Consider the following 27,531-nt stretch of genomic DNA (forward strand, 5'->3'; position numbering starts at 1 on the left):
ATTTAGCTTGTCAGACAGCTCGGTCGATGAGCATTGCTGACCAATATTCCCAAGAATTTCCGACTAATTTCAGTCATTAGACAACCGAGGTGAATCGCCTGCAGGCTCAAAGTAAAAGACGGTGGGGCCCCAAAGTCTCAGAAACTAGAAATGGGAACAGAGCATTGACGTCCTGCTATTGGTGCCTGGGACAACACATTGCTCAAAGTTGTCCATATGTGAAGGCAGAGTGTTTCATCTGCAGGAAAACTGGGCATCTTGCGAAGGCATGCCGACTGAAGGGTAAACCAGCTTTCAAAGCTATGAGTAGAAATCCCCAGAGACTACATAGCATGGAAGAAGAACAACAGGACGAGGAGATGCTAGAGCTAAACGTCATCAGGAGCATGAGGTTAATGGACGGCGATTCGAAAAGTATCATAATCCACATAGATGTTGCAGGATTCAAGATACCCATGTAAATCAACACTGGTGCATCCGTGAGTGTAGTACCGGAGTCGCTATACCTAGACAAATTGTGGGATTTCCCATTGGAGAAAGCCAAGATAGAGCTGCAAGACTACTCGGGAGATAACATTCCGGTCGGTCGTATCACCGTACCGGTGAAATACAAGGATCAAGTTCAGAGCTTGCCACTAATAGTAGTGGCAGGAGGCAAGCCTGCCTTACTGGGAAGAAATTGGTTGGGATCACTGAAGCTGGATTGGAGTGATATTTTTCGTGTTGAAACGAGATTTGCGTCAAAGGATGATGTCATCTAGAATTATCCAAAGGTGTTCTGCGAGACGGGCAGTCCGATCTTATTTTACCCACAGACATGGAAGTAGTTGAGAGTGGGAGTGATTCAATTATTTCTGACTCATCAGATAGTTTTGATACACCAGTAGCAACATATCCTACATCCAATGTACAGGAAACAAATCCAAGAGAAAGTCAGAATTTAAGTCTGAGTCCGAGTCAGGAAAACAAACAGTCTGAAGTTAGAGAGAGTTCAAATGGAAATCAAGAGCATCCCTTGGAGGAAAACTTCCCTCAGGATCAGCCTTGAATGAGTTTAAATTCAACACCATGCTTGGAAGGTTCTGTTCGAGAGTGAAGGTATCCTCTTTGAAACAGAAAACAAGTGGTTAAGCTTGATTTGTAAATATGGCAAAATAAGTCCATATCCTTTGTTATGTATAACCATGCAAGTTATGTATGATGATTGTTTGTTATAATAACTTCTTCATTAAAGAGGGAGAAGTGTAATGTCTGTAGCTCCACACTGCGGACGCCTGTATTACTGCAGCTAGTGCTGTTTAATAAAGAGCAGGTCACCTGACCAACAGTTCAGAAGATTCTGGAACCTGCAGCCATCTTACAGGTTGTGTGTTGTGTGCTCTCCGAAGACATGACAAGAGAGCCGGGATAAGTGGGTCATTTTCTGATTGGCAAACTGTAACTAGTGGAGTGCCACAGGGATCGGTGCTGGGGCCTCAACTACTTACAATCTATATTAATGACTTGGATGAAGGAACCGAGTGTAATGTAGCCAAGTTTGTTTATGATACATAGATGGGTGGGAATGCAAATTGTGAGGAGGACACAAAAAATCTGCAAAGGGATATAGACAGGCTAAGTGAGTAGGCAAACATTTAGCAGATGGAATATAATGTGGGAAAGTGTGAGGTTATCCACTTTGGCAGGAAAAATAAAAAAACAAACTATTATTTAAATGGAGAGAAATTACAAAATGCTGCAGTAGAGGGACCTGGGGGTCCTTATGCACGAAACACAAAAAGTTAGTATGTAGGTACAGCAAGAAATCAGGAAGGCAAATGGAATGTTGGCCTTTATTGCAAGGGGGATAGAGTATAAAAGCAGGGAAGCCCTGCTACAACTGTACGGGGTATTGGTGAGGCCACACCTGGAGTACTGTGTATAGTTTTGGTCTTATTTAAGGAGGGATATACTTGCATTGGAGGCAGTTCAGAGAAGATTCACTTGGTTGATTCCTGGGATGAAGGGGATGACTTATGAAGAAAGATTGAGTAGGTTGGGGCTATACTCATTGGAGTTTAGAAAAATGAGAGGTGATCTTATTGAAACATATGATACTGACGGGGCTCGACAAGGTAGATGCAGAGAGAATGCTTCCCCTCGTGGGGGAATGTAGAACTAGGAGGCATAGTTTCAGAATAAGTGGTCGCCCATTTAGAATGGAGATGAGGAGGAATTTCTTCTCTCAGAGGGTTGTAAATCTTTAGAATTCTCTATTCCAGAGAGCTTGGAGGCTGGATCATTGAATATATTTAAGGTGGAGATAGACAGATTTTTGAGTGATAAGGGAGTGAAGGGTTATGGGGAGCAGGCAGAGAAGTGGAGCTGAGCCCAAGATCAGATCAGCCATGATCTTATTAAATGGCGGAGCAGGCTCGAGGGACCAAATGGTCTACCGCTACTCCTATTTCTTATGTTCTTATGTAAATGTATGGCAGTTTCAGCAGTGGATGGGCTGAGGTAGTGATGTTATGGAGGTGGTCATCATGTGTACATAGTCATCAGTGTGTACGCCCCAACACTCGATGCATCTGATGAGACCAAAGAGGGTTTTTACATCAACCTCGAAAAATCCCTGTCCTGTGTCCCCGCAGGCGACAAACTGATCCTCCTCGGTGACTTCAACGCCAGGGTTGGCAAGGATACAGACCTCTGGGGAGGTGTGATTGGCAGAGAGTGGGTAGGGATTAGGGAAAGCCAACTCCAGAGGTATCCTACTCCTGACAAAATGTCGAGAGCATGAACTTGTCATCACCAATACCTTTTTCCGCCAGAGGGACAAATACAAGGCATCGTGGCAACACCATCACTCCAAGCACTGGCACCTGTCATCCTTCAAGCCACGGATCACAGGAGCTGACGACTGCTGGACGGACCACCACCTAATCCGATCCATCGACATCAACATAACCCCAAAGCGGAGGGGGCAGCAGAAGCAGTGCCGCAAAAAAGCAAATGCCGGAGCACTTAAGGACCCAGCCAAGAGAGCCCTATACAGCCAGCGCCTCACAGCTAACCTGTCGTGCCTTGACGACCCCGAGACGCAGAATGCCCACTGCGCTTGGTCTGCCCTCCAGGCCTCCATAACCAGTGCCTGCAAAGAGATGCTCGGTTACTCAACCAGGAAACACCTGGACTGGTTTGAGGAGATCCAAGAGCTAATAGAGCGCAAGCGCAGGGCATTTCTGAGCCTTAAACAACAACCCAACGCGGGAGCAGCAAAGCAGCATTACAGACGGCTCAAGGTTGAGGTCCAACAAAAAACCCGGGACCTAAAGAACAGGTGGTAGATGGAGAAAGCACAGGAGATACAGCAGCTGGCCGACAACCATGAGGTGCGAGGATTCTTCATCGCAGTCAAGGCTACCTGCAAGCCAAACACCCTAGGCCCGTCCCCACTGCTGGCCAAGAATGGGGAAACACTCATCAAAGACACTGAGACAGTCAGCGCCCAGCTGGAAGGAGCACTTCGAAGATCTCCTCAATAGAGACTTTGCCTTTGACTCGAGTGTTCTCGACTCCATCCCGCCACCATCTCAGTGAAACTCCAACACTGCAGGAGGTAGAAAAAGCCATAAGATAGCTTAAAAACAAGGCTACGGTTGCGGACGGAATCCCTGCTGAGGCATTGAAGTATGGCCAAGAGGCACTGCTGGTGCGAATACACAACCTCATCTCTCTCATCTAGAGGGAGGAGAGCATGCCGGGGGATCTGAGAAATGCAGTAATTGTGACCATCTTTAAAAAAGGGGACAAGTCTGACTGTGGCAACTACAGAGGAATCTCCCTGCTATCAGCCACTGGGAAAGTCATCGCTAGAGTCCTCCTCAACCGTCTTCTTCCCATGGCCGAGGAGCTCCTCCCGGAGTCACAGTGCGAATTTCGTCTCCTACGGGGCACAACCGACATGATCTTTGCTGCGCGACAGCTGCAGGAAAAATGCAGGGAACAGCACCAGCCATTATACATGGCCTTCTTCGACCTGACAAAGGCCTTTGACACTGTCAACCGCGAGGGTCTATGGAGCGTCCTCCTCCGTTTCGGTGCCCCCAAAAGTTCGTCACCATCCTCCGTCTGCTCTACGACGACATGCAAGCCGTGATCTTTACCAACGGATCCATTACAGACCCAATCCACGTCCAGACCGGGGTCAAACAGGGCTGCGTCATCGCCCCAACCCTCTTCTCAATCTTTCTTGCTGCCATGCACCACCTCACAGTCAACAAGCTCCCCGCTGGAGTGGAACTAAACTACAGATCCAGGCCAGATCCAAGACCACCCCAACATCTGTCGTCGAGCTACAGTACGCGGAAAACGCCTGCGTCTGTGCACATACAGAGGCTGAACTCCAGGACACAGTCGACATATTTACTGAGGCATACGAAAGCATGGGCCTTACACTAAACATTAGTAAGAAAAAGGTCCTCCAACAGCCTGTCCTCACCGCACAGTACTGCGCCCCCAGTCATCAAGATCCACGGCGCGTCCCTGGACACCGTGGACCACTTCACATATGTCGGGGGCCTCCTATCAAAAACAGCAGGCATCAATGACGAGATCCAACATGACGAGATCCAATACTGCCTCCAGTGCGCCAGTGCAGCCTTGGGCCACCTGAGGCAAAGAGTGTTTGAAGACCAGGCCCTCAAAACTGCTCATGGTCTACAGGGCTGTAGTAATACCTGCCCTCCTATATGGCTCAGAGACATGGACTATGTATAGCAGACACCTCAAGTTGCTGGAGAAATATCACCAACGATGTCTCCGCAAGATCCTACAAATCCCCTGGGAGAACAGGTGCATCAACATCAGCATCCTCATTCAGGCTAACATCCCCAGCATTGAAGCACTGACCACACTTGATCAGCTCCGCTGCGCAGGCCACATAGTTCGCATGCCAGACATGAGACTCCCAAAGCAAGTGCTCTACTCGGAGCTCCTTCACGGCAAACAAGCCAAAGGTGGGCAGCGGAAACGCTACAAGGACACCCTCAAAGCCTCCCTGATAAAGTGCGACATCCCCACTGGCACCTGGGAGTCCCTGGCCCAAGACCGTCCCAAGTGGAGGACGCTGAGCACCTCGAGTCTCAACGCTGAGAGCATGCAGAAATCAAGCGTAGGCAGCGGAAAGAGCGTATGGCAAATCAGTCCCACCCACCCCTTCCCTCAACGACTATCTGTCCCACCTGTGACAGAGTCTGTGACTCTCGTATTGGACTATTCAGCCATGAAAGAACTCACTTCAGGAGTGGAAGCAAGTCTTCCTCGATTCCGAGAGACTGCCTATGATGGTGATATGTAAGTTGATCCTATCTTTGTGGATGTTTTTGCTAACGTGCAGTCTGTAGATGAAGAGGAGGAAAGGGCCAAGGATGTATCTTTGGGAAATGCAGGGGATGAAGGTGCGGGGTGGAAAGGGAGGCTATTAGTAGAGATGCTGTGGGTTTAATCAGATAGTTAAGAATGGAACCAAGTGAGAGCAGTGCCTTTGTGCTGTAAAATAGAGACACTGGAAGAGAATGGTGGAGTCGACTGGAAGGCTATAAAGGCTTGCATTTATATAGCGCCTTTCGTGACCTCGGGACATCCCAAAGTGCTTTACAGCCAATTAAGTACTTTAGAAGTGCAGTCACTGTTGTAATATAAGAAACACAGCAGCCAATTTGCACAAGCAAGCTGCCACAAACAGCAATGTGATAATGGCCAGATAATCTGCTTTAGTGATGTTAATTGAGGGATAGATATTGGCCAGGACACCGGTCGAGGAGGGATAATGCAGGAGTAACTGTCACAATGTCTTTTCTGACTTTAATTATGGCATTCCAGAGCTGTGGTAGGGATGGAAGCTACATTGGAGTGATTTAAATAGAGCAGTGGGTGGTTTTGGCAGAAGCAAGTGAGGCCTGGTAAAGCTTAATTAGATCAAGCCAAATCCCGTGATGAATGGAGTTGTGTGCCAGGTATGCTTACGTTTGAGCCCTTTGCACTTGACGGAGCAAAAATTGGGGCCGTATCAGGGGGAATGAAGGGGAAGGTTTTGCTGTGAACAAAAGCATTAAAGATGGAGAAGTTGAGCAAACAACAGCTGCAAAGGTATCACGGGGGGCGGGGGGATTAGAGAACAAAGGTCAGGCAGTTGGGAGTTAGAGTGCAGTAGTAAGGGACCTTGAGGAGAGATACTACCACCTTCAGTGCAACAGCAGGCAGGTTGCACAGAACAACAATAACATTGGGAGAATCAGGGCCCTGCGGGCTGCTGAGATAATCCAAAGCAGAACCGGTTGAATTCGGCCCATCATCCCTTTTGTCTCTCTAACCTCTCCTGCCTTCCACCCTATCAGACCTTCCTTTTTGTTCTTCCCCTCCACCTTTAAGAATTTGTTCTTTTCGAACGTTCACCAGTTCTGACAAAGAGTCATCGACCCGAAACTTTAACTCTGTTTCTCACCACAGATGCTGCCTGACCCGCTGAGATTTCCAGCATTTTCTGTTTTGCCCCAATCAGCACCACCGTGGTCGCCACTGGATGACGTCAGCCATCCCGCTGCCTGATGACGCAGGCCGAGAGCCGCACCATTCGAAGGGCGATTGTGCGGTGGCCATAATGGGGGAGGAGAAGGTGGGAGAGACGGTGTTCAGGCGGGGCTGCGGTCAGGTAACGACGTCCTCCCTTCTTTTCCGTGTAAAGGGGCTCCGGGCGGACGCTGGGTGACCGATATAAAGCGACAAGCGAGGCCAGAGCTGGAGCCGGGTGTCCGGGCCTAGCCACAGCTCCGGCCTCGCCGCCGCCTGCGCTCCAACACTTGCCGGCGCTCGCCTCAGCCGGCGGCTCATTCTGTCCTTTTCCTTTTTTCAGAGCGACGACTCGGACATCTGGGATGACACGGCACTGATCAAAGCCTACGACAAAGCGGTGACCTCGTTCAAAGTAAGAGCGCTTCGTGCACTCAGCAGCGACACGGAGTGTTTAGCATCACAAGTTCTCTCCAATTCAGTTCTAAAGATTTATCTCCATACAATTTAATCAGAATTATAATGCAGGAAGAGGGCAAGAAATAATGGCTTGTAACTGTCTTCGAGTTGATGATTGGAAGGTATTTTTGAGTAACAGACTACATAAATAAGAACATAACATAAGAATTAGGAACAGGAGTAGGCCATCTAGCCCCTCGAACCTGCTCCGCCACTCAACAAGATCATGGCTGATCTGGCCGTGGACTCAGCTCCACTTACCTGTCCGCTCCCCATAACCCTTAATTCTCTTATTGGTTAAAAATCTATCTATCTGTGATTTGAATACATTCAATGAGCTAGCCTCAACTGCTTCCCTGGGCAGAGAATTCCACAGATTCACAACCCTCTGGGAGACGAAATACCTTCTCAACTCGGCTTTAAATTGGCTCCCCTGTATTTTGAGGCTGTGCCCCCTAGTTCTAGTCTCCCCGACCAGTGGAAACAACCTCTCTGCCTCTATCTTGTCTATCTCTTTCATTATTTTAAATGTTTCTATAAGATCACCCTTCATCCTTCTGAACTCCGAGTAAAGACCCAGTCTACTCCATCTATCATAAGGTAACCCCCTCATCTCTGGAATCAGCCTAGTGAATTGTCTCTGTACCCCCTCCAAAGCTAGTAAGGTGACCAAAACTGCATGTAGTACTCCAGGTGTGGCCTCACCAATACCCTGTGCAGTTGCAGCAGGACCTCCCTGCTTTTGTGCTCCATCCCTCGTAATGAAGGCCAACATTCCATTCGCCTTCCTGATTATCTGCTGCACCTGCAAACTAACATTTTGGGAGTTTCATGCACAAGGACCCCCAGGTCCCTCTCCACCTCAGCATGTTGTAATTTCTCCCCATTTCAAATAATCCCTTTTACTGTTTTTTTTTCCAAGGTGGATGACCTCACATTTTCTGACATTGTATCCCATCTGCCAAACCTTAGCTTAACCTATCTAAATCTCTTTGCAGCCTCTCTGTGTCCTCTACACAACCCGCTTTCCCACTAATCTTTGTATCATCTGCAAATTTTGTTACACAACACTCTGTCCCCTCTTCCAGGTCATCTATGTATATTGTAAACAGTTGTGGTCCCAGCACCGATCCCTGTGGCACACCACTAACCACTGATTTCCAACCTGAAAAGGACCCATTTATCCTGACTCTCTGCTTTCTGTTAGCCAGCCAATTCTCGATCCATGCTAATACATTTCCTCTGACTCCGTATACCTTTATCTTCTGCAGTAACCTTTTGTGTGCCACCTTATCGAATGCCTTTTGGAAATCTAAATACACCACATCCATCGGTACACCTCTATCCACCATGCTCATTATATCCTCAAAGAATTCCAGTAAATTAGTTAAACATGATTTCCCCTTCATGAATCCATGTTGTGTCTGCTTGATTGCACTATTCCTATCTAGATGTCCTGCTGTTTCTTCCTTAATGATAGCTTCAAGCATTTTCCCCACTACAGATGTTAAACTAACCGGCCTATAGTTACCTGCCTTTTGTCTGCCCCTTTTTTTTTTTAAACAGAGACGTTACATTAGCTGCTTTCCAATCCGATGGTACCTCCTCAGAGTCCAGAGAATTTTAGTAGATTATAACGAATGCATCTGCTATAACTTCTGCCATCTCTTTTAATACCATGGGATGCATTTCATCAGGACCAGGGGACTTGTCTACCTTGAGTCCCGTTAGCCTGTCCAGCACTATCCCCCTAGTGATTGTCTCAAGGTCCTCCCTTCCCACATTCCCGGATAAGTTCTGTCGGCAGAGGGTTTGTAGCAAAAGAACGTGCGTATACATAGTACCTTTTTCAGATCCTCAGGATGCCCCAAAGAATTTCATGTCAAATTAGTACTTTGAAGTGTAGTCACTGTTTTTGTAGGCAAATATGACAGCTGATTTGTGCACAGTAAGGACCCACACACACCAGGGCGATGAATGACTCATTGATCTGCTTTTGGTTGAATGAATGATGAACACTGATTCCAAGAGCTCTTTTTTTTTCAAAAAAAAATGCCAAAGGATCCTCACCTGGGCAGGCAGATGTGAGGAAGCTGAAGCTTTGGCATATGGTTCAAGTTTTAAAGTCCTAAAGGTAAAGATCTGACATGAAATCAAGATGGAATAATTGGAGAACATGATTTATAAACCAATAGTGGAAAATCATGACTGAACTTTGAGGGATTGGGCCTGAAATTCGGGTCGGAGGCTTCTTTCAGACGAACGCCTCTGACCTGAGAATTTTTACCAAATTACCTGCTGGTCCTGGAGGCAGCTACGATTCCAGTGGGGAGGCCTTCTCCCGCACTTCGCAGTGTGCTCCCGTCCTTGAGGTTCGAACGCAGAAAGTGCAATCGGGTACAGTATTCTCATTAATAGCAATGAGAACTCCGTATCTACGATTTCTTGCTATTAATGAGAAAAAAAAGAAACAAACTAAACACAAAAACAAACATTGCATAATTAAAATAAATTGAAATCAAAGTTAATGTTAGAAGAAAATATTTTTCTGTTTTTTTTTTTAAATTTCTGTAATTGGGGTTTAAAATAAACTTACTTTAGTGGGCAGGGTTTTTAACAAACTGTTTAAAAAATTTTTTTTTTTGTTTTTTAATGTTTTAAAATTCTTACGCTAGTAAAAGTAGGCTATGTGCCTGCTTTTACCAGGTGCAAGAGTTTTGAGGACATTCGCTGGGCAAATAATGCAATCTTGCCCATGCGAATGTCCTTGTTGCCAAGATTCATGTGATCTGTCAAGTTAGAACTTGACAAATCGGAAAAGCTGGTTTTCGGCGCAAGCGTGCTTTAAATTGTCAGACTGATTGTCCAACATCCTGTTTTGGATGAGTGAAATTTCCACCAACTGAATATTGGGAAGACTGAAGGCATTGTCTTTGGTCCCCTAGCCATTGATTCCATCCCTCACCCTGGTGAGCCTGAACCAGACTGTTCTCAACCTTTGTGTCATATTTGACCCTGAGATGAGCTTCTGACCACATATCAGCGCCATCACTAAGACTGCCTATTTCCACCTCTGTAACATTGCCTGACTCAGCTCCTGTTCATCTGCTGAATCCCTCATTTATGCCTTGGTTACCTCTAGATTTGCCCATTCCAATGCACTGCTGGCCCGGCCTCCTATGTTCTACCCTCCGTAAACTTGAGGTCATCCAAAACTTTACTGCTCGTGTCCTAACTTGCATAATGTCCCATTCACCTATCACCATTCTGCTCGTTGGCTTGCATTGGCTCCCTGGTTCAGCAACGCCTCGATTTTAAAATTTTCACCCTTGTTTTCAAATCCTTCCATGGCCTTGCCCCTGATTATCTTCTATAATCTCCTCCCGAGGTATGGGAAATGGTCCACGTTGTCCAGGGCCGTGCCGTGGATCTTGATGACTGGGGGGCAGTGCTGTGCGGCGAGGACAGGCTGGTGGAGGACCTTTGTCTTACAGATGTTTAGCGTAATCTTCGGGAGCCTCTTATCAACAAGAGCAGACATTGATGACGAGATTCAACACTGCCTCCAGTGCAGTCTTTGGCCGCCTGAAGAAAAGTGTTCGAAGACCAGGCCCTCAAATCTACCATCAAGCTCATGGTCTACAGAGCTGTAGTAATACCCGCCCTCCTGTATGGCTCAGAGACATGGACCATGTACAGTAGACACCAAGTCGCTGGTGAAATACCACCAACGATGTCTCCACAAGATCCTACAAATCCCCTGGGAGGACAGACGCACCAACATTAGCGTCCTCAACCAGGCCAATATCCCCAGCATTGAAGCACTGACCACACTTGATCAGCTCCGCTGGGCAGGCCACATTGTCCGCATGCCAGACACGAGACTCCCAAAGCAAGCGCTCTACTCGGAACACCTTCACGGCAAGCAAGCCAAAGGTGGGCAGAGGAAACGTTACAAGGACACCCTCAAAGCCTTCCTGATAAAGTGCAACATCCCCACTGACACCTGGGAGTCCCTGGCCAAAGACCACCCTAAGTGGAGGAAGTGCATCCGGGAGGACGCTGAGCACCTCGAGTTTCATCGCTGAGAGCATGCAGAAATCAAGCGCAGGCAGCAGAAAGAGCATGCGGCAAATCTGTCCCACCCTCCCATGCCCTCAACGGCTATCTATCCCACCTGCGACGGGGACTGTGGCTCTCGTATTGGACTGTTCAGCCACCTAAGGACTCATTCTAAGAGTGGAAGCAAGTCTTCCTCGATTCCGAGGGACTGCCTATGATGATGATCTCCTCCAGCTCCACAACCCTCTGATACCTGCGCTCCTCTAATTTTGCCCTCTTGAGCATCCCCGATTTTTATTCACCCCACCATTTGTGGCCGTGCCGTCAGTTGCCAAGGCCCTAAGCTCTGTGATTGCCTCCCTAGCCCCCTCCGCCTCTACTTCTCTTTCCTCTTTTAAGACACTCCTTAAAACCTACCTCTTTGAGCTTTTGGTCATATACCCTAATATCTTATGTGGCTCATGTCAAATTTTATTTCTAACGCTCTTGTGAAGCGCCTTGGGACGTTTTACTACATTAAGGTGCTATATACATATGTTGTTACTGTTTATAGGTGCATTGTGCTGCTGTACAGGAGTACTAGATTAGACAAGAGGAAGAACAAAATTCCACTGCAGTCAATATTTGCATTCATATAGCACCTTTCATGTCCTCAGGACATCCCAAAGTGCTTTACAGCCAATGAAGTACTTTTGAAGTGTAGTCACTGTTGTAATGTATTGTTTATGTCTCTTAATTGGTACTTGTATCAGCTTAAAAATTCTCTGTTCCCCAATGGCTCTATATTTGATCTCCTCCTGGTGTTTGGAAAGTTAGTTGATTTTAAGTAAAAGCTGCAATGGGAAGATAGAATTGGCCCTCCATGCTCTGGATCAGCAAAGGATAAAACTTCTTTGGCAATATTTTTTTTTTTTTTAAAGTGTTTACAAATTTTACTGATCTTTAGAAATCCAAATTTAAGCCTTGCTGTTCAGAAATGCTTATGAAGTATTACATTTTGAAAATATGTTGGCCCTGAAACTGATTAGATTATTATTGCTGACTGAACACTCTGGCTCATAACCATAATAATGTTAGTAACTATCTGCTTCAATATTGCTGTTAAAATTAAAATAATGGACTTAAGATGTTTTAGCCAAGGTAAGTCTAGGAATAATAAAATTGTTGAATTCTACAGGGAGGAATGGTGAGTAGTAATTTCTTGTGATCAATTGAAAACTGAACTTTAGTATTCAATAGAGTAGTTTTGTGAGTCAGTGTGCACTCTTGATTCTTCTTTCTGTTTGTGGTTGGTTCTTGGATGGAGAAATATATGAAGCAGAGGCAGATACAAGGCGGTGGGGTGGGTGAGAACGAGTGGGGCAATTATAGGTTTTGGTTTGCTATAGTAAGCTTACACAGACCAAATAGCCTTTTTCTGTTTCAAATTTGTGCAGCAAGTTTCAAGTCTGCCGTAGATATTCTGTTACAGTGGCACTAGTCACTTCCATAAGTGGTCTGAGGGGCTTGTATTCAGAAATGTGCTCATCATGCCCAATATCTAATTATATGATAGAATAACCCAGAGGTATAACAATACAATCCCCTTTTGATCTGAACCGCATAACGTTTCTTTTGCATGTACCCTTCTGATTGCTTTTGCAATTTTTTTAAAGATGGACTGAAAGACAAGAGTGAAATGAGATCGGATACAAATTGTTGAGCTATTTTATTTTACAGACATCAAGTGAGTGCAGAATAACAGTATCTCACCTTGATTCAACTATTTACAGAAACCTCCTTGAGAACATGAAAAGTAATAAAGATATGCCACGCTATCTTTTAGCTGGCACACGTAACTTTTTTTTTACTGGTCAGCCTTCTGAAATTGACTGGCTCCACTTTTGCGCTGAATAAGTTTCCTCTCGTATTAGGACAGGCTTCCTCTTCAAATTTAGCCGTCTGACTGTCCATATCTCCCTTTGTCCTTTTTCCGTGTTCCCAGTCTGTTGGAGGGAAGTCACTCTGACTTTCCTGTTCAATGTTTTGCCAGTAGGCCGATTGGTAACCTGCTTGGGGTGCAGATTTAAAGAAAACATTTATTCTCAGAAGGAGGACCATCCTAGTTAATAGACCTGTGATCAAACCCCTGACCCTGACTGTCTCCGTTTTAATGTGGACCTTCCACAATCTGGTTCAACTAGCTTTAATGCATAACTTCAGTGTCTGCAGCCTGTCCCCCCCCCCCCCCCCGAACCTGTGAAAATTCACTTTGTTTAAAACTCAAGATAATTCCCATATCCTTTACGTGGGGTGGGGGTGGGAGGGGGCAGTGGACAAAAAACCAAAACTTGATGTAAACTTAAATGAAATCAACTGGGTGAGAATAGCATTCATATTGAAATGTTCCAATACGATTCAATAAAATGACTAGAGCACTAAGCCAGGCAGATGTTACCTTGCCTACTATTGCATAACTTGCAAGAGGATTTGTATTTTACTCTTCCCCTCTCTGGGAAGTGCCTGGTCTCTGATTTCTCAGGAAGGAGAAAACGCTTAACAGTGGATGTCAAACGGTTTTTTACTACTCTGGGCTCCGCCTGCTAAGATTTCCAACATGTGATGCAGTTGAATGTTGAAATCTTACTAATTTGTGTTTGTGAATTTATTTGGAGGTGAAGAAGAATCTTCTTGCAAATATTTGTCCTAGTGACTTACTGGAATGTTATATTTCTCTGTTCAGAATGCCCTGAAGAATGGTGAATATCTTCAACCTTATACCAAGGAGAGCAGTGGAACTGGAACAAAACGAAAAAACAAGAGAAACAAAAACAGGAAAAAGAGTAATGTGCACCCAGATCGAAAGGTATAACCGTCTTGTTGTAGGGTCAATTGGATATAATTTAGAAGGTTAAAGGATTTGTCAGGTTTTTTTTTTGAAGAGATAGGAGAGAGAAGTGATAGCTAATGATTGAAGACTTATTACAGGTACGTCTGGAATCCTTGTGTCTGTGCCGGTTTTTGGGTTTTGCCATATTTCAGACAAGAAAATCAAAAGTCTGAAATCCGGAATCCTCGGATCTGAATCCTTGCCGGATTTCGGACCCTGTCGCCGCTCGCCGAAATGTCCAGTTTTTGGACAGTTCTGGTTTTCGGAAGTCCAGATTTGGAATGTTGCACCTGCATATGTATGCTGATATAATTGGGATTGCTAGCTTTAAGAATTTGTTGAACCCCACTGTGCTGGAACTGAATTAACATTAATAAAGATAGTCAAACACCCAGGAATAATTTCATACCAATATATAGATATTCTTTGCTCCAAGTCTTTCAAGCCTGCAGCCCCTTTGATGTCATCAACACTTGACTTTTAACACATTTATACAGAATATAAGCTATTTTTAGTTCAGCCTAAAAAAAATCTTGATGCTGTCCTCAAGCTTTAGAAGTAAATAGAGCTAAAGTCTATAACTTGTATATGCACAATTGTGCATAAACAGTATCCACATTATAAATGCACACTATTGTGCAAAATATACCATCAATTGGAACATGGAAGTGGTGGTGGTATCAGGCCTGAAATTTGAGGATAAAAAAACTTGTTTCTTAATTAATGTTAGGATTACTCTAAACTGTTGCTTATTTGTGTTAATTGCCCACTTAAGCCTGTCATCAACGGGTTGTGAATGAGGGTTTTCAAAAACATTTATAACATGCCTCCAAATGAAAAATGCGGTTTCCCCCCCCCAACTGATCGAGATACTGCAATGGTCAGTGCAGCATTATAATTGTATTTGGAGGTAAATAAAGACACTAGAGAAATTACTATTTCAAGTACTTGATTTCTCTTGTCCCATTAAAATAGTGGCGTGTTGGTGATGCTTGTAATGCAGTGTGGTCTGAAGATGGCAATGTGTACGCAGCTACCATTCAGTCTGTTGATGAAAAGCAAGCATCATGTGTTGTGATGTACACTGGTTATGGAAATGAAGAGGAGCACAATCTGTCAGAGTTGGTTCCAGCTGATAGTTCTGAAGCAGAGAGTGAGAGTCCGAAACAGGTGAGCAATAATAACTTGTTTTTTTGGTATACAGATTATTTCTAATTATCAAGATTTGGCAGTACTAGTTAAGAGCCACTCCTATCTTTCTGTACCTAGAAAAATGGGGTTGGCCAGCAATCGACAGATGAGAGTGAAACTGTTTCACCTATATATAAATCTCGCCAATCAAATGAAGCCAGATCAAAATCACCAATGGATCAGTCTACCTGGAACCACAGTTTTCCCCCTCGACCACCACAAATGCCAGGATTTGGCTTTGTAAGTACATGAATGGAAATGTTTAGTATAGATTTTATTATAGTTGTGTATGTATCTTATTTTTCCTGTTAGGCCTTATCCCCTAATAATTTTTTTTTAAGCATGTTCCTTTTAGATAATTTGCTCTGAAATTTTAACTAAGTTCCAGAAGTTCAACAGTGCATGGACTACATGTGTACTTGTACTTTGTCTTCGAATTGGAGGATTAGAGTCAGACTTTCGATCCTCATTACTGCTTTTCCTGCTAATTATTTTGCTGCTCATCCTGATCTGATCTCTTTTTCACTCTTGCTCTTCTCCCCCTCGCACTGTTTTCCTCTCTCCCCGACACTCGTTATCGCTAGCTTTAGGACAATGAGGGTAATTGTAACATCCCAGGTGAGATTTTCCAACTTGGCATAGAGTGGGAATGGAACTTGAGATCACCTTGTCTGTGTGCAAACACTTTTTTCTAAAGTATTGAACTACATGCAAAATATTCTGCCCAGTTTTGATCATCGTATTTACAAATAGAGGCGCCGAAAAGGGCAGGAAGGTTGACTACCAGTTTTTAAATCATTGAGCTATGCGGAATGGTTAAGGAAGCTGAAACCAATTTTTTTTTCAGTTGGTAAAAGATTAAGGAGGGAAAGTGAACATTAAAAAAAAAATAGGAAATATGTTCACATTTTGTGCAAAACTAGCTGGGAAACAATTTAGTTTGTTATTTCACATCGCCATACAAGTGGCAGGCAATGACAATCTCCAACAGGGAGAGCCTAACCACCACCTCATGACATTCAGTGGGATTACCACTGAATCCCCTACCATCAATATCTTTGGAGGGGGGGGGCTATTGACCAGAAACTTAAGTGGATGGGCCACGCAAGTGCTATGGCTACTAGAACAAGAAAGAGGCTGGGTATCTCGCCTCCTTACTCCCCAAAGCACAAGTCAGGAGTGTGAAGGAATAGCTGCCACGCACCTGGATGGGTGCATCTGCAGCAACACTCTAGTAGCTCCACACAATCCAGGACAAAGCAGTCTACTTGATCGGCAATCCATCCACCACCTTACACATCCAGTCCCTCCACCAGCGTACCATGCTGTGGTGTGTACTGTCCATAGGATGTATTGCCAAGGCTTCTTGGGCAGCACCTCTCAAACCAATGACCTGCAGCACACCTCAAACCAATGACCTCCATCACCTAGAAAGGCAAGGGCAGTAGGGGAGCACTAACAGGATGCCACAGGGATCTTAACTATCTCAACTTGAGTGCTGGGGCCTCAACTATTTACAGTCTATATTCCATGACTTGGATGAAGGGATTGAGTGTAATGTAGCCAAATTTGCTGATACATAGATGGGTGGAAAACAAAATGTGAGGAGGACCCAAAGAATCTCCAAAGAGATATAGATAGGTTAAGTGAGTGGACAAAAATTTGGCAGATTGAGGATAATGTGGGAAAATGTGAAGTTATACACTTTGGTAGGAAAAATAAAAAAGCAAATTTATTTAAATGGGGGGAGAGATTACAAATTGCAATGTTACAGAGGGATGTGGAGGTTCCTGTACATGAAGCACACAAAGTTAGTATGCAGGTACAGCAAGTAATTAGGAAGGCAAATGGCATGTTGGCCTTTATTGCTAAGGGGATCGAGTAGGGAAGTCCTGCTACAACTGTTGGTGAGAGCACACCTGGAGTACTGCATACAGTTTTGATCTCTTTATTTAAGGAAGGATATACAGGTTGAGCGTCCGAAATCTGGAATGTTCCGGACATGGGGCCGATCCGTGGTGGGAGCCATCTGGAAACCTGAAAATGTTTCGAAGCCTGACCTTGCCCCGATCCCTTCCCCTTTCTCCCGCCCCCACCCCCCCTTCCCCCTTACCTCGGCTGCCAGACTCCACCTACCTTGACACAGGCAAAGACGTTCCAAAATCCGGAAATATCCGGAACGGCCTCGGTCCTGAGGTTTCTGGATTTAGGACGCTCAGCCTGTACTTGGATTGGAGGCAGTTCAGAGAAGGTTCACGAGGTTGATTCCTGAAATGAGGAGTTGTCATATGAAGAAAGGTTGGGCCTATACTCATTGGAGTTTTTAAGACTTAGAGGTGATCTTCTTGAAACATATAAGATTCTGAAGAGGCTTGACAGGATGCAAAGGGGATGTTTCCCCTAGTGGGGGAAATCTAGAACTAGGGGGCATAGTTTCAGAATAAGGGGTTGCCCATTTAAAACGGAAATGAGGAATTTCTTCTGAGGGTTGTGAATCTTTGGAATTCTCTACCCCAGAGAGCTATGGAGGCTGGGTCATTGAAAGTATTTAAGGTGGAGATAGACAGATTTTTGAATGATAAGGAAGTCGAGGGTCATGGGGAGCAGGTGAGGAAGTGGACTTGAGGCTAGGATCAGATCAGCCATGATCTTATTGAATGGCGGAGCAGGCTCGAGGGGCCAAATGGCCTACTCCTCCTATTTCTTATTACCTCCAAGTATCCGGACTTGGACATGTATTGCTGTTCCATCATCGTCACTGTCAAAATCCTGGAACTCATCCCATCATTAATTTGAATTTCGTGACAAATCATGTGAATCTCCAGCTTCCAGCAAGCAGGCATAGCAGTCTATCGCATTGAAGAATTCTCATGGACAGCATACCTGCAAGTAAAAGGCACATATTATAATTTACCATTTGTAAATATTTTATAGAGAGCAAAACAAAGTTTGGGATATACACACAGGATTAAGGTAGAAGTTGAAATATCATAAACTTAAAAATATGTATTAAAAGCCATGTAATTCTTATTGGAAAAAATTTATATTCCACAAACAAATGGTGTCCAGCAGTCAATATGCTGTTTAAAATCCCAGTTACACCACTTTCAACAAGGCATAACCATTTCAGGCTTGGCGGTGGTGGGGTTTAGCAGCGATGTTCCAATGTAATAGGGGAAGTTTTCACCGGTGACTGTTTTGAATTGATTGCTGGCTCTGGGACATTCCACAGTGCAACCTGAGGAGGAACTGGGAATGACCGACAGCAACTTCTGGATTTCTGCGTTTATCTGCGCATGCGCTGATTCCAGGAGTCGCTGTCAGATTCACAGTTGTAATGACGGCGAATGCAGACAGTTTTTCTGTCATTACCACATCAAACTGGGCTATTAAATATATTTAGGAGGTATAGAAAAAATGAAGGTGGAGTGGCAATATTGGTAAGAGGGAATAGATTCTGTAGAGGGGGTTGATAAAGACAAAAGTGGTACAGACAGTTGGAGTTCAAAGATTTTTTTTTTTTAGGGCTTGTTACATTAGTTGGGGTGTATTACAGACTTGCAAATTGTGGGAAGGAAATATGTAGTCAGATTGGAGAGATGAGTAGGAATAACAAAATTATTGCTCTGGGAGATTTTAATGAATCCATTTATTGATTGGGACAGAAGGAGTAAATGGAGAAAGGGATTGGAATTCTTGTGTATGATACTCCCTCAAGCTGGTGGACGATACAAAAGAAGACGCGCGTATGGGAACAGGGCGGGTAAATGTATTTAGGAATATTTGCTTGCATGTAGGATAAAGGTTGATGTGGGCTGGTTGGGCTGAATGGTCTGTTTCTCTGTTGTAACTTCTATGTATTTCCATGTATACTATAATGTAAGCTCTTTTTGTTCAACAGCCTGGTGCAAAATTTCATGGTCCACCAGCTATCCTACCTGGATGGTTACCAACAGTTCCAGCAGGCCCACCGGTGAGTTTCTTGTTATGCAATGCCAAAAGACTACAAAAAGACACTGGCGATGGACCTCTTGGGCTGGCTGCTGTGTGTGACATTTGATTAGACTTCTTGCTTTTCTGTGCAGTCCTTTGGAGGAGGTGAAAAATACCCCAGTTGATTTGAGTTTATATGTGTAGCATCTAGGGGGGTCGGCCATATAGGACTGAGATAAGGAGAAATTTCTTCACTCAAAGGGTTGTGAATCTTTGGAATTCTCTACCCCAGAGAGCTGTGAATGCTCAGTCATTGAATATATTCAAGACAGAGATTTTTGGATGCTAAGGGAATCCAGGGGTGTGGGGAAGTGGCGTTGAAGTACTGAATGGCGGAGCAGGCTCGAGGGGCCAAATGTACTACTATTTCTTATGTTAAGATTAGCCATGATCTTACTGACTGGCAGAGCAGGCTCGAATGGCCTACTCCTGCTCCCATTTTTTGTGTTCTTATGTTCTTGTATGCCTAGATGCCATTTTCCTGAGTATAGTGTGTGCTGCTGAGTTGGAGAGCGATAGTGTGTTGCTGCTTTGAGTTTAATAAGCATGACATTTGATTAGACTACTTGCTTTTCTTAGCTTCCTTGCATCACAAGGAGAACTGTAATGTGGCTCTATTTTCATCAGTCTATGAACATAAAATGAGCTCAACTTGGAAATTCTTAACAAATCTTCTAGAATTTTTTGCGATGTAACTAGTAGTGGACAAGAGAGAACCAGTGGATGTGATGTATTTGGACTTTCAAAAGGCTTTTGACAAGGTCCCACACGAGATTGTTGTGCAAAATTAAAGCACATAGTATTGGGGGTAATGTACTGACGTGGATAGAGAACTGGTTGGCAGACAGGAAGCAAACAGTAGGGATAAAAGGGTCCTTTTCAGAATGGCAGGCAGTGACTAGTGGGGTACTGCCAAGGTTCAGTGCTGGGACCCCAGCTATTTACAATATGGTATGAGATGTGAATTGGCTAGAATAGACTGGCAAATGATACTTAAAGGGTTGACGGTGGATAGGCAATGGCAAACATTTAAAGATCACATGGATGAACTTCAACAATTGTGCATCCTTATCTGGAGTAAAAATAAAACGGGGAAGGTGGCTCAACTGTGGCTAACAAGGGAAATTAAAGATAGTGTTAAATCCAAGGAAGAGGCATATAAATTGGCCAGAAATAGCAGCAAACCGGAGGACTGGGAGAAATTTAGTATTCAGCAGAGGACGACAAAGGGTTTAGTTAGGAGGGAGAAAATAGAGTACGAGAGGAAACTTGCCGGGAACATAAAAACTGACTGCAAAAGCTTCTATAGATATGTGAAGAGAAAAAGATTAGTGAAGACAAAATGTAGGTCCCTTGCAGTCAGATTCAGGTGAATTTATAATGGGGAACAAAGAAATGGCAGACCAGTTGAACAAATACTTTGGTTCTGTCTTCACGAAGGAAGACATCAATAACCCTCTGGATATACTAGGGGTAGGGTCTAGTGAGAAGGAGGAACTGAAGGAAATCCTTATTAGGTGGGAAATTGTGTTTGGGAAATTGATGGGATTGAAGGCCGATAAATCCCTGAGGCCTGATAGTCTGCATCCCAGAGTACTTAAGAAAATGGTCCTAGAAATAGTGGATGCGGTTGGTGATCATTTTCCAACAGTCGATCGACTCTGGATCAGTTCCTATGGACTGGAGGGTAGCTAATGTAACCCCACTTTTTAAAAAAAGGAAGGAGAGCGAAAATGGGTAATTATAGACCAGTTAGCCTGACATCAGTAGTGGGGAAAATGTTGGGATCAATTATTATAGATGAAATAGCAGCGCATTTGGAAGTGACAGGATCGGTCTGAGTCAGCATGGATTAATGAAAGGGAAATCATGCTTGACAAATCTTCTGGAATTTTGAGGATGTAACTAATAGAGTGGACAAGGGAGAACCAGTGGATGTGGCATATTTGGACTTTCAAAAGGCTTTTGACAAGGTCCCACACAAGAGATTGGTGTGCAAAATTAAAGCACATGGTATTGGGGGTAATGTACTGACGTGGATAGAGAACTGGTTGGCAGACAGGAAGCAGAGAGTCGGGATAAACGGGTCCTTTTCAGAATGGCAGGCAATGACTAGTGGGGTGCCGCAGGGCTCCGTGCTGGGACCCCAGCTATTTACAATATACATTAATGATTTAGATGAAGGAATAGAGTGTAATATCTTCAAGTTTGCAGACGACACTAAGCTGGGTGGTGGTGTGAGCTGTGAGGAGGAAGCTAAGAGGCCGCAGCGTGACTTGGGCAGATGCAGTATAATGTGGATAAATGTGAGATTATCCACTTTGGCGGCAAAAACACAAAGGCAGAATATTATCTGAATGGCGACCGATTAGGAAAAAGGGAGATACAACGAGACCTGGGTGTCATGGTTCATTAGTCATTGAAAGTTGGTATGCAGGTACAGCCGGTGGTGAAGAAGGCAAATGGCCTTCATAGCTAGGGGATTTGAGTATAGGAGCAGGGAGGTCTTACTGCAGTTGTATAGGGCCTTGGTGAGGCCTTACCTGGAATATTGTGTTCAGTTTTGGTCTCCTAATCTGAGGAAGGACGTTCTTGCTATTGAGGGAGTGCAGCGAAGGTTCACCAGACTGATTCCCGGATGGCAGGACTGATATATGAGGAGAGACTGGATCAACTGGGCCTGTATTCACTGGAGTTTAGAAGGATGAGCGGGGATCTCATAGAAACACACAAAATTCTGACAGGATTGGACAGGTTAGATGCAGGAAGAATGTTCCCGATGTTGGGCAAGTCCAGAACCAGAGGTCACAGTCTAAGGATAAGGGGTAAGCCATTTAGGACTGAGATGAGGAGAAACTTCTTCACTGAGTTGTTAACCTGTGGAATTCCCTACCGCAGAGAGTTGTTGATGCCAGTTTGTTGGATATATTCAACAGGGAGTTAGATATGGCCCTTATGACTAAAGGGATCAAGGGGTATGGAGAGCAAGCAGGAAAGGGGTAATGAGGTGACTGATCAGCCATGATAGTGAATGGTGGTGCAGGCTCGAAGGGCCAAATGGCTTACTCCACCTATTTTCTATTTTTCTGTTTGTGTTGTGTCTTCAACTTTTGCAATGGTTGCACTGGGAACTGTCTAAATAGTGTACTCTGATTTTAAATGGTGTGGTTTAACCATTCCCACAATTTAAATTCTTGATGGGCTTACTTTAACAAGTTTAGGATGTATTGGTGCCATTTTTCTCTTTCTCTTCTGCCCCATCCCAATCTCTTATAGCACTTAATCTTGGGTATGTTGCTGAGGGTGTTTCCTTCGGCCATACTCGTGGGCTGGGAGCAGGTACCTGTGCTCTTTTTTTTTTTATTGAGGTGCTTAGACAGAGTGATTGGGGCGATTTCTTCCTTTTTTTTTGTAAAAGGAACATTGAAATCTGACATACTGTAGAACATAACCAACTTTAGTTTATATAACCTAATGTCTTTTTTTTTTAAACTGAATCTCTGAAAGACGTAGTCAACTTATTTTACATTGTTTTTGAATCCTGAAATGCAGTAACAATGTTTTTTCTTTTGTAAATTATAAGTTCTTCTTTCTTGAACTGAACTTTACTTCTTCCCAAATTTAGTTAATTCCCCCTCCACCTCCAATGGGTCCAGATTCAACTGATGAGGATGATGAAGCTTTAGGAAGCATGTTAATAGCATGGTATATGAGTGGCTATCACACTGGCTATTATTTGGTAAGTGTTTGCAACCTAAAATCTTTTTTAAACTGTTCTAGTCTTCAGTTATTAGCTGCATAAAGCCAGTGATCCATTCAATGACAAGTTAAAAGTATTTGTACATTTAATATACTTTATTTTTTGCACTCTTATTATTTTCGACAATCTTCTCCATTTTTTTAATGTTCATCTGACCCTTAGCCAAGAATTTTAGAAAACGTCCCAGTGACTCACCAAGTTTGTACAGTGAGTAGTGGAACTATACAGATCAGTAAAATCCCAAATTCAGTTCCCTAGTGTGTATTGTTTTGGATGATTTCCAGTGAGGCAACATTAAGAGCTTCACATCTGTGTTAAGGGAGGGAGGAAATTGTCCACTGTCGTTGCTTCATATCTCTCTCCGGTTTTCCCTGTAATCGTCTGAGTGGATGGCGGATGAGAACAGGATTGGGCTTGGCTGTAATTTTCCTCCCCCACTGTCTATTTCACGTGTGAATAATGGTCACGTGGGTGAAGTGCCTGAGGGATTGTAGTCAACATTGAATCTTGGGCACAGTTAATAATTCTAAGCATTTTTGACAGTTACTAGAAAGTAATTTTGTGTTGAGTTTTATCTGGACAATTTTTCTAAAATAAGTTACAGGAATGCTGTATACAATTGAGCTCTGAACAGTTTAATAAGTATGTTGAGCAAATCAAGATAATTCAAACATCGTCACTTAAGATGTCTGCCTCTTTATGCAAAAAGTGCAGTTAGGTTCTCTTGGGGCTAGAACAAACGGCTGTCATGCAGCAATTATGCTAGAATACAGTATTAGATTTTACAACGTAAAAAAAAAAAGTCAAGTTGACTTTGGTCTGCACTAATTTGGCTTCAGTAGAGTCATAATATTTTGTTGCACCATCTTCATTACTTCTATCCTCAATACGACCATGTAGGCTAGGAACATCAAATCCTCATTACTCATGGTTTTCAAATGCCATGTTTTTTTACATTTCTTTTTTTTTGTTTATAAAAGAAAAAGTCATGGCCATTTTTGCTTTTTGTCATTTCACCTTTTACTTGTGTTGGGTGTCAAGTATCTTCCTTCAGCCTATGTGCTAATTCATGGCTCAGTAGTGCTCTCACCTGAGTCAGAAGTTCATGGGTTCCACCATCATTCCAGAGACTTGAGCACATAATCTCGTGGTCAGGAAGGAATATGGAATCTGTGGCGAGGTTCAAGTTTGTGCTGAGCCCCAAAGATGATGCTTTGGTGGTAATGTTTAACTGGACAATATTGTGGCTCAACCAAGACTGGATGTTGGACAAACCTTCTGACAACCGAGAAAGTAGAGTTAAGAGTGCTGGTGCTGGTGGTGAGGTTTAACTTGGTGCTGTCAGTGTACATGTGGAAGCTGACCCCACATCCTTCAATGACATTGCCAAGGGGCAGCGTGGACAGTGTATCATAACATTTGCATTTGTCTTTTTTAAGTGAGTGCCATAACTAATTTTAAGTGCAACTACACCTACGTATTGTGCAGTAATGAACTGGTAATAAAACAACTTTGACTAACTTCATTTGATCCACAGGGTATCGCTGAAGAAATTACTTGCTTTATAATTCATGTAAATTGCTTTAATGTGTAGTTAATTTACTTCAATGTGTGAGATAATTAGCTTTCCATTAAAATAATGACCCTGGTATCCATTCTGTTTTTCCCCTGTAGGGTCTCAAGCAAGGACGCATGGAAGGCATGGGGAAGAGTCCTCATTCTTAGAGTTTTAGAAGGGTGAGCTTAAATATTTTAATTTCTTGATAGTTGTACTGGGATACAGTTTCACAGGTGTCATAAACCCAAGATACTACATTATGTATAAGCTTAGATGGTGAGTGTCCCCAAAAATCATAGAAATTTACAGCACAGAAATAGGTGCTTCCTATCTACTCTATCTAGGCCCCTCATAATTTTATACACCTCAGTTAAATCTCCCCTCAGCCTCCTCTGTTCCAAAGAAAACAACACCAGCCTATCCAATCTTTCCTCATAGCTAAAATTCTCCAGTCTTGGCAACATGCTCGTCAATCTCCTAGTGCAATCACATCTTTCCTGTAATGTGGTGATCAGAACTGCACGCAGTACTCTAGCTGTGGCCTAACTAGTGTTTTATACCATTCAAGCATAACCTCCCAGCTCTTGTATTCTATGCCTCGGCTAATAAAGGAAAGTATCCCCTCTGCCTTCTTAACCAAGCTATTCAACTGTGGAGGGAATTGGAACCAAATCTAATTCTGTTCTCATCCAACACCCACATATGCACTTTCCAGCAGGGGCCACTGGATAGCGATGAGGAGCAGGTACCCTGGTTGACTTGTTTTTCTTTTTCCTCTGCCTAATCCAGAGGCACTGAAGCTAATTGTTGAGTCCCAGTTGTGGTGTTCAGGCTAAAATTTGAAGCTGAGGTCTTTATGGGTAAAGGCAGTGCAGGATCTAGCAATAATCCATACAGACCAGGATATTGGAGAGTACCAGTACCAGTTGAACAAAGAAATGAATAAAGACAAAATGAAGATGCTCTCCTACAGGTCCATTTTGGAATTACTGTAGCAAACCTGGGATTATCTCAATGTAACATTCAATTTTTGTGTGGAAAACCAACCCCAGTAGGTGAATTGGTAAATACACCATTATGGTATGATACTGAGCTGCACAGACCAAGAAGGTCTGGGGTTCAGCAGCTTGTTCATACTATGTCCTGGGCTTGGGATGTATTTGTATAAAATTTAATCTGGTTAGGCAGAGATTTGAGGCCAACGCAGGGCCAAAATGGCAGGCAGTACCCTTGTATCTCATCTCGTTTATCTTACCATAAACAATATTATGCTGATAAGTTTTGCCATGTGGCTTTGAATTGAACTATTGGAAATGTGTCTGATAGCTACAAATTCTATTGGGATAGTACCCAACTTGCATACTGTGCTTCTGTATTTGAATTGGAAAAATTGACATCCATTTTTTTTTTTCCTCAGCAGGTGAAAGTTTCTCTCCCAAGGAGAGGAGTGCAACATTTTTTCAGTGGATTATATTTTAAAAGTTGTCTATAATGAATAAGCCATTAGTACATGTTTGGGGATCCTTTGGTTTGAGTACATAATTTGTATTGAATAGTGAATAAAAACTTCTCGTTTCAATGGTTTCTTGTGTTTGTTGTTTATAAGGAAACTTCTGTGTGCTGATCTATTTTGAATGATGCATGAGGAGAAAGGGAAACCCTGAAGTTTCCTTGCAATTATCACTCAATTTTTAACAAGTTATTGGAGCATCAACATGTAATGTTAAGGAATGATGGGCTTTGGGTATTATCTAAATATTAGTCTCCTGGCATCAGTGGTGCTGTAGAAAGGGAAGGTAAAATCAGCAATACACAGCAGGTTTGTCAGCATTAGTGAAGAGAAAAGATAGATTATGGGTGTGTACCCTTAATCAGTTCTGAGCCACTTCTATATATCCTAGTTTCAGAGCAGCATTTATTAAGTTTAAGGGCAAGTCCCTGCCATGAATGGTGCCAAGAGGAGGAATATATCGGAATGATATAGTGCTTACGAAGGCCATTCGGCCCATTGTGCCTGTATTAGCTCTTTGGGACTAGCTGGAAAACTCTACCAATCACGTTCTCCTTCCCTGCAAATATTATCCCTTCAAGTATTTATTCAATTCCCTTTGGAAAGTTTTATTGAATCTGCTTCCACTACCCTTCAGGCAGTGCATTCCAGATCATCAGAACATTAGTAATTGGAGTAGGCCTTGTGGCCCCTCATGTGTCTTTATTTTTTTTAAGTTTCCTCGGGTCGCCCTTGTTCTTTTGCCAATCACCTTAAATCTGTGCCCTCTGGCTACCGACCTTTCTGCCACTGGAAAAAGTTTCTCCTTATTTACTCTATTAAAACCATTCATGATTCAAATCCTCTTTTGACCTCTGCTATCAGGAGAACAACCCCAGCTTCTATAGTCTCCCCCCCGCCCCCCCATAACTGAATTCCCTCTCTCTAGTACCATTCCAGTAAGTCTCTTCTGCACTGTCTCTAAAGGCCTTGACCTCCTAAAAGTGTGATGCTCCAAATTGAACACTACTTCAGCTGAGGCCTGACCAGTGTTTTATATGGATTTAGCATAACTTCCTTACTTTTCTAATCGGCCTCTATTAATAAAGCCAAGGATTCCATGCTTTAACAGCCTTCTCAACTTGTCCTGCCTCATTCAAAGATTTGTGTACATGCACACCCAGGTCTCTCTGGCCCTGCACCCCCATTAAAATTGTATAATTTTGTTTATATTTCCCCTCTTCATTTGTCCTACTTTTCTCTTGGTTAAATTTGATCTGCCCATTTTATCAGTCTATGTCCTGAATTCTACTATCTTTCTTCTTTACTATATTTGTGAGTTTCGTGTCATTTGCAGACTTTTATGCTCTGTATACCTAAGTTCAGCCCATTTAATATATATGGAAAAAGAGCAGTGGTCTTCATACCGACCCCTGGGCTACATGCTTCCATCTAGTCTGAAAAACAATCAGTGCTACACTCTGCTTTCTGTCCCTTAGCCAATTTCATATCCACACTGCCATTGTTCCTTTAATCCTATGGGCTTCAATTTTGCCAAAGCTAAACTTTATTGTGTGGTGCTTTGTCAAATGCATTTT

General features: G+C 43.5%; 1 protein-coding gene across 2 annotated transcripts; it reads left to right on the forward strand.

The window, feature by feature from the left end:
- Nucleotides 1–6,580: 6,580 nt before the first annotated feature.
- Nucleotides 6,581–26,026, forward strand: smn1 (survival of motor neuron 1, telomeric). 2 transcript variants are annotated; one of them, XM_070885897.1, is made up of 9 exons: nt 6,581–6,694; nt 6,896–6,967; nt 13,796–13,918; nt 14,918–15,112; nt 15,212–15,373; nt 19,035–19,106; nt 22,752–22,865; nt 24,561–24,623; nt 25,862–26,026. In XM_070885897.1, the coding sequence occupies exons 1-8, from the start codon at nt 6,644–6,646 to the stop codon at nt 24,609–24,611; spliced, it is 840 nt and encodes a 279-aa protein (XP_070741998.1). In that variant the 5' UTR covers nt 6,581–6,643; the 3' UTR covers nt 24,612–24,623; nt 25,862–26,026. The 2 variants fall into 2 exon arrangements, with proteins under 2 accessions (XP_070741998.1, XP_070742005.1); XM_070885904.1 differs by having other exon boundaries at nt 25,865–26,026.
- The last annotated feature ends 1,505 nt before the right edge of the window (nt 26,027–27,531 follow it).

Source organism: Pristiophorus japonicus, chromosome 1 (assembly GCF_044704955.1).
Source record: "Pristiophorus japonicus isolate sPriJap1 chromosome 1, sPriJap1.hap1, whole genome shotgun sequence".
Lineage (NCBI taxonomy): Eukaryota > Metazoa > Chordata > Chondrichthyes > Pristiophoridae > Pristiophorus > Pristiophorus japonicus.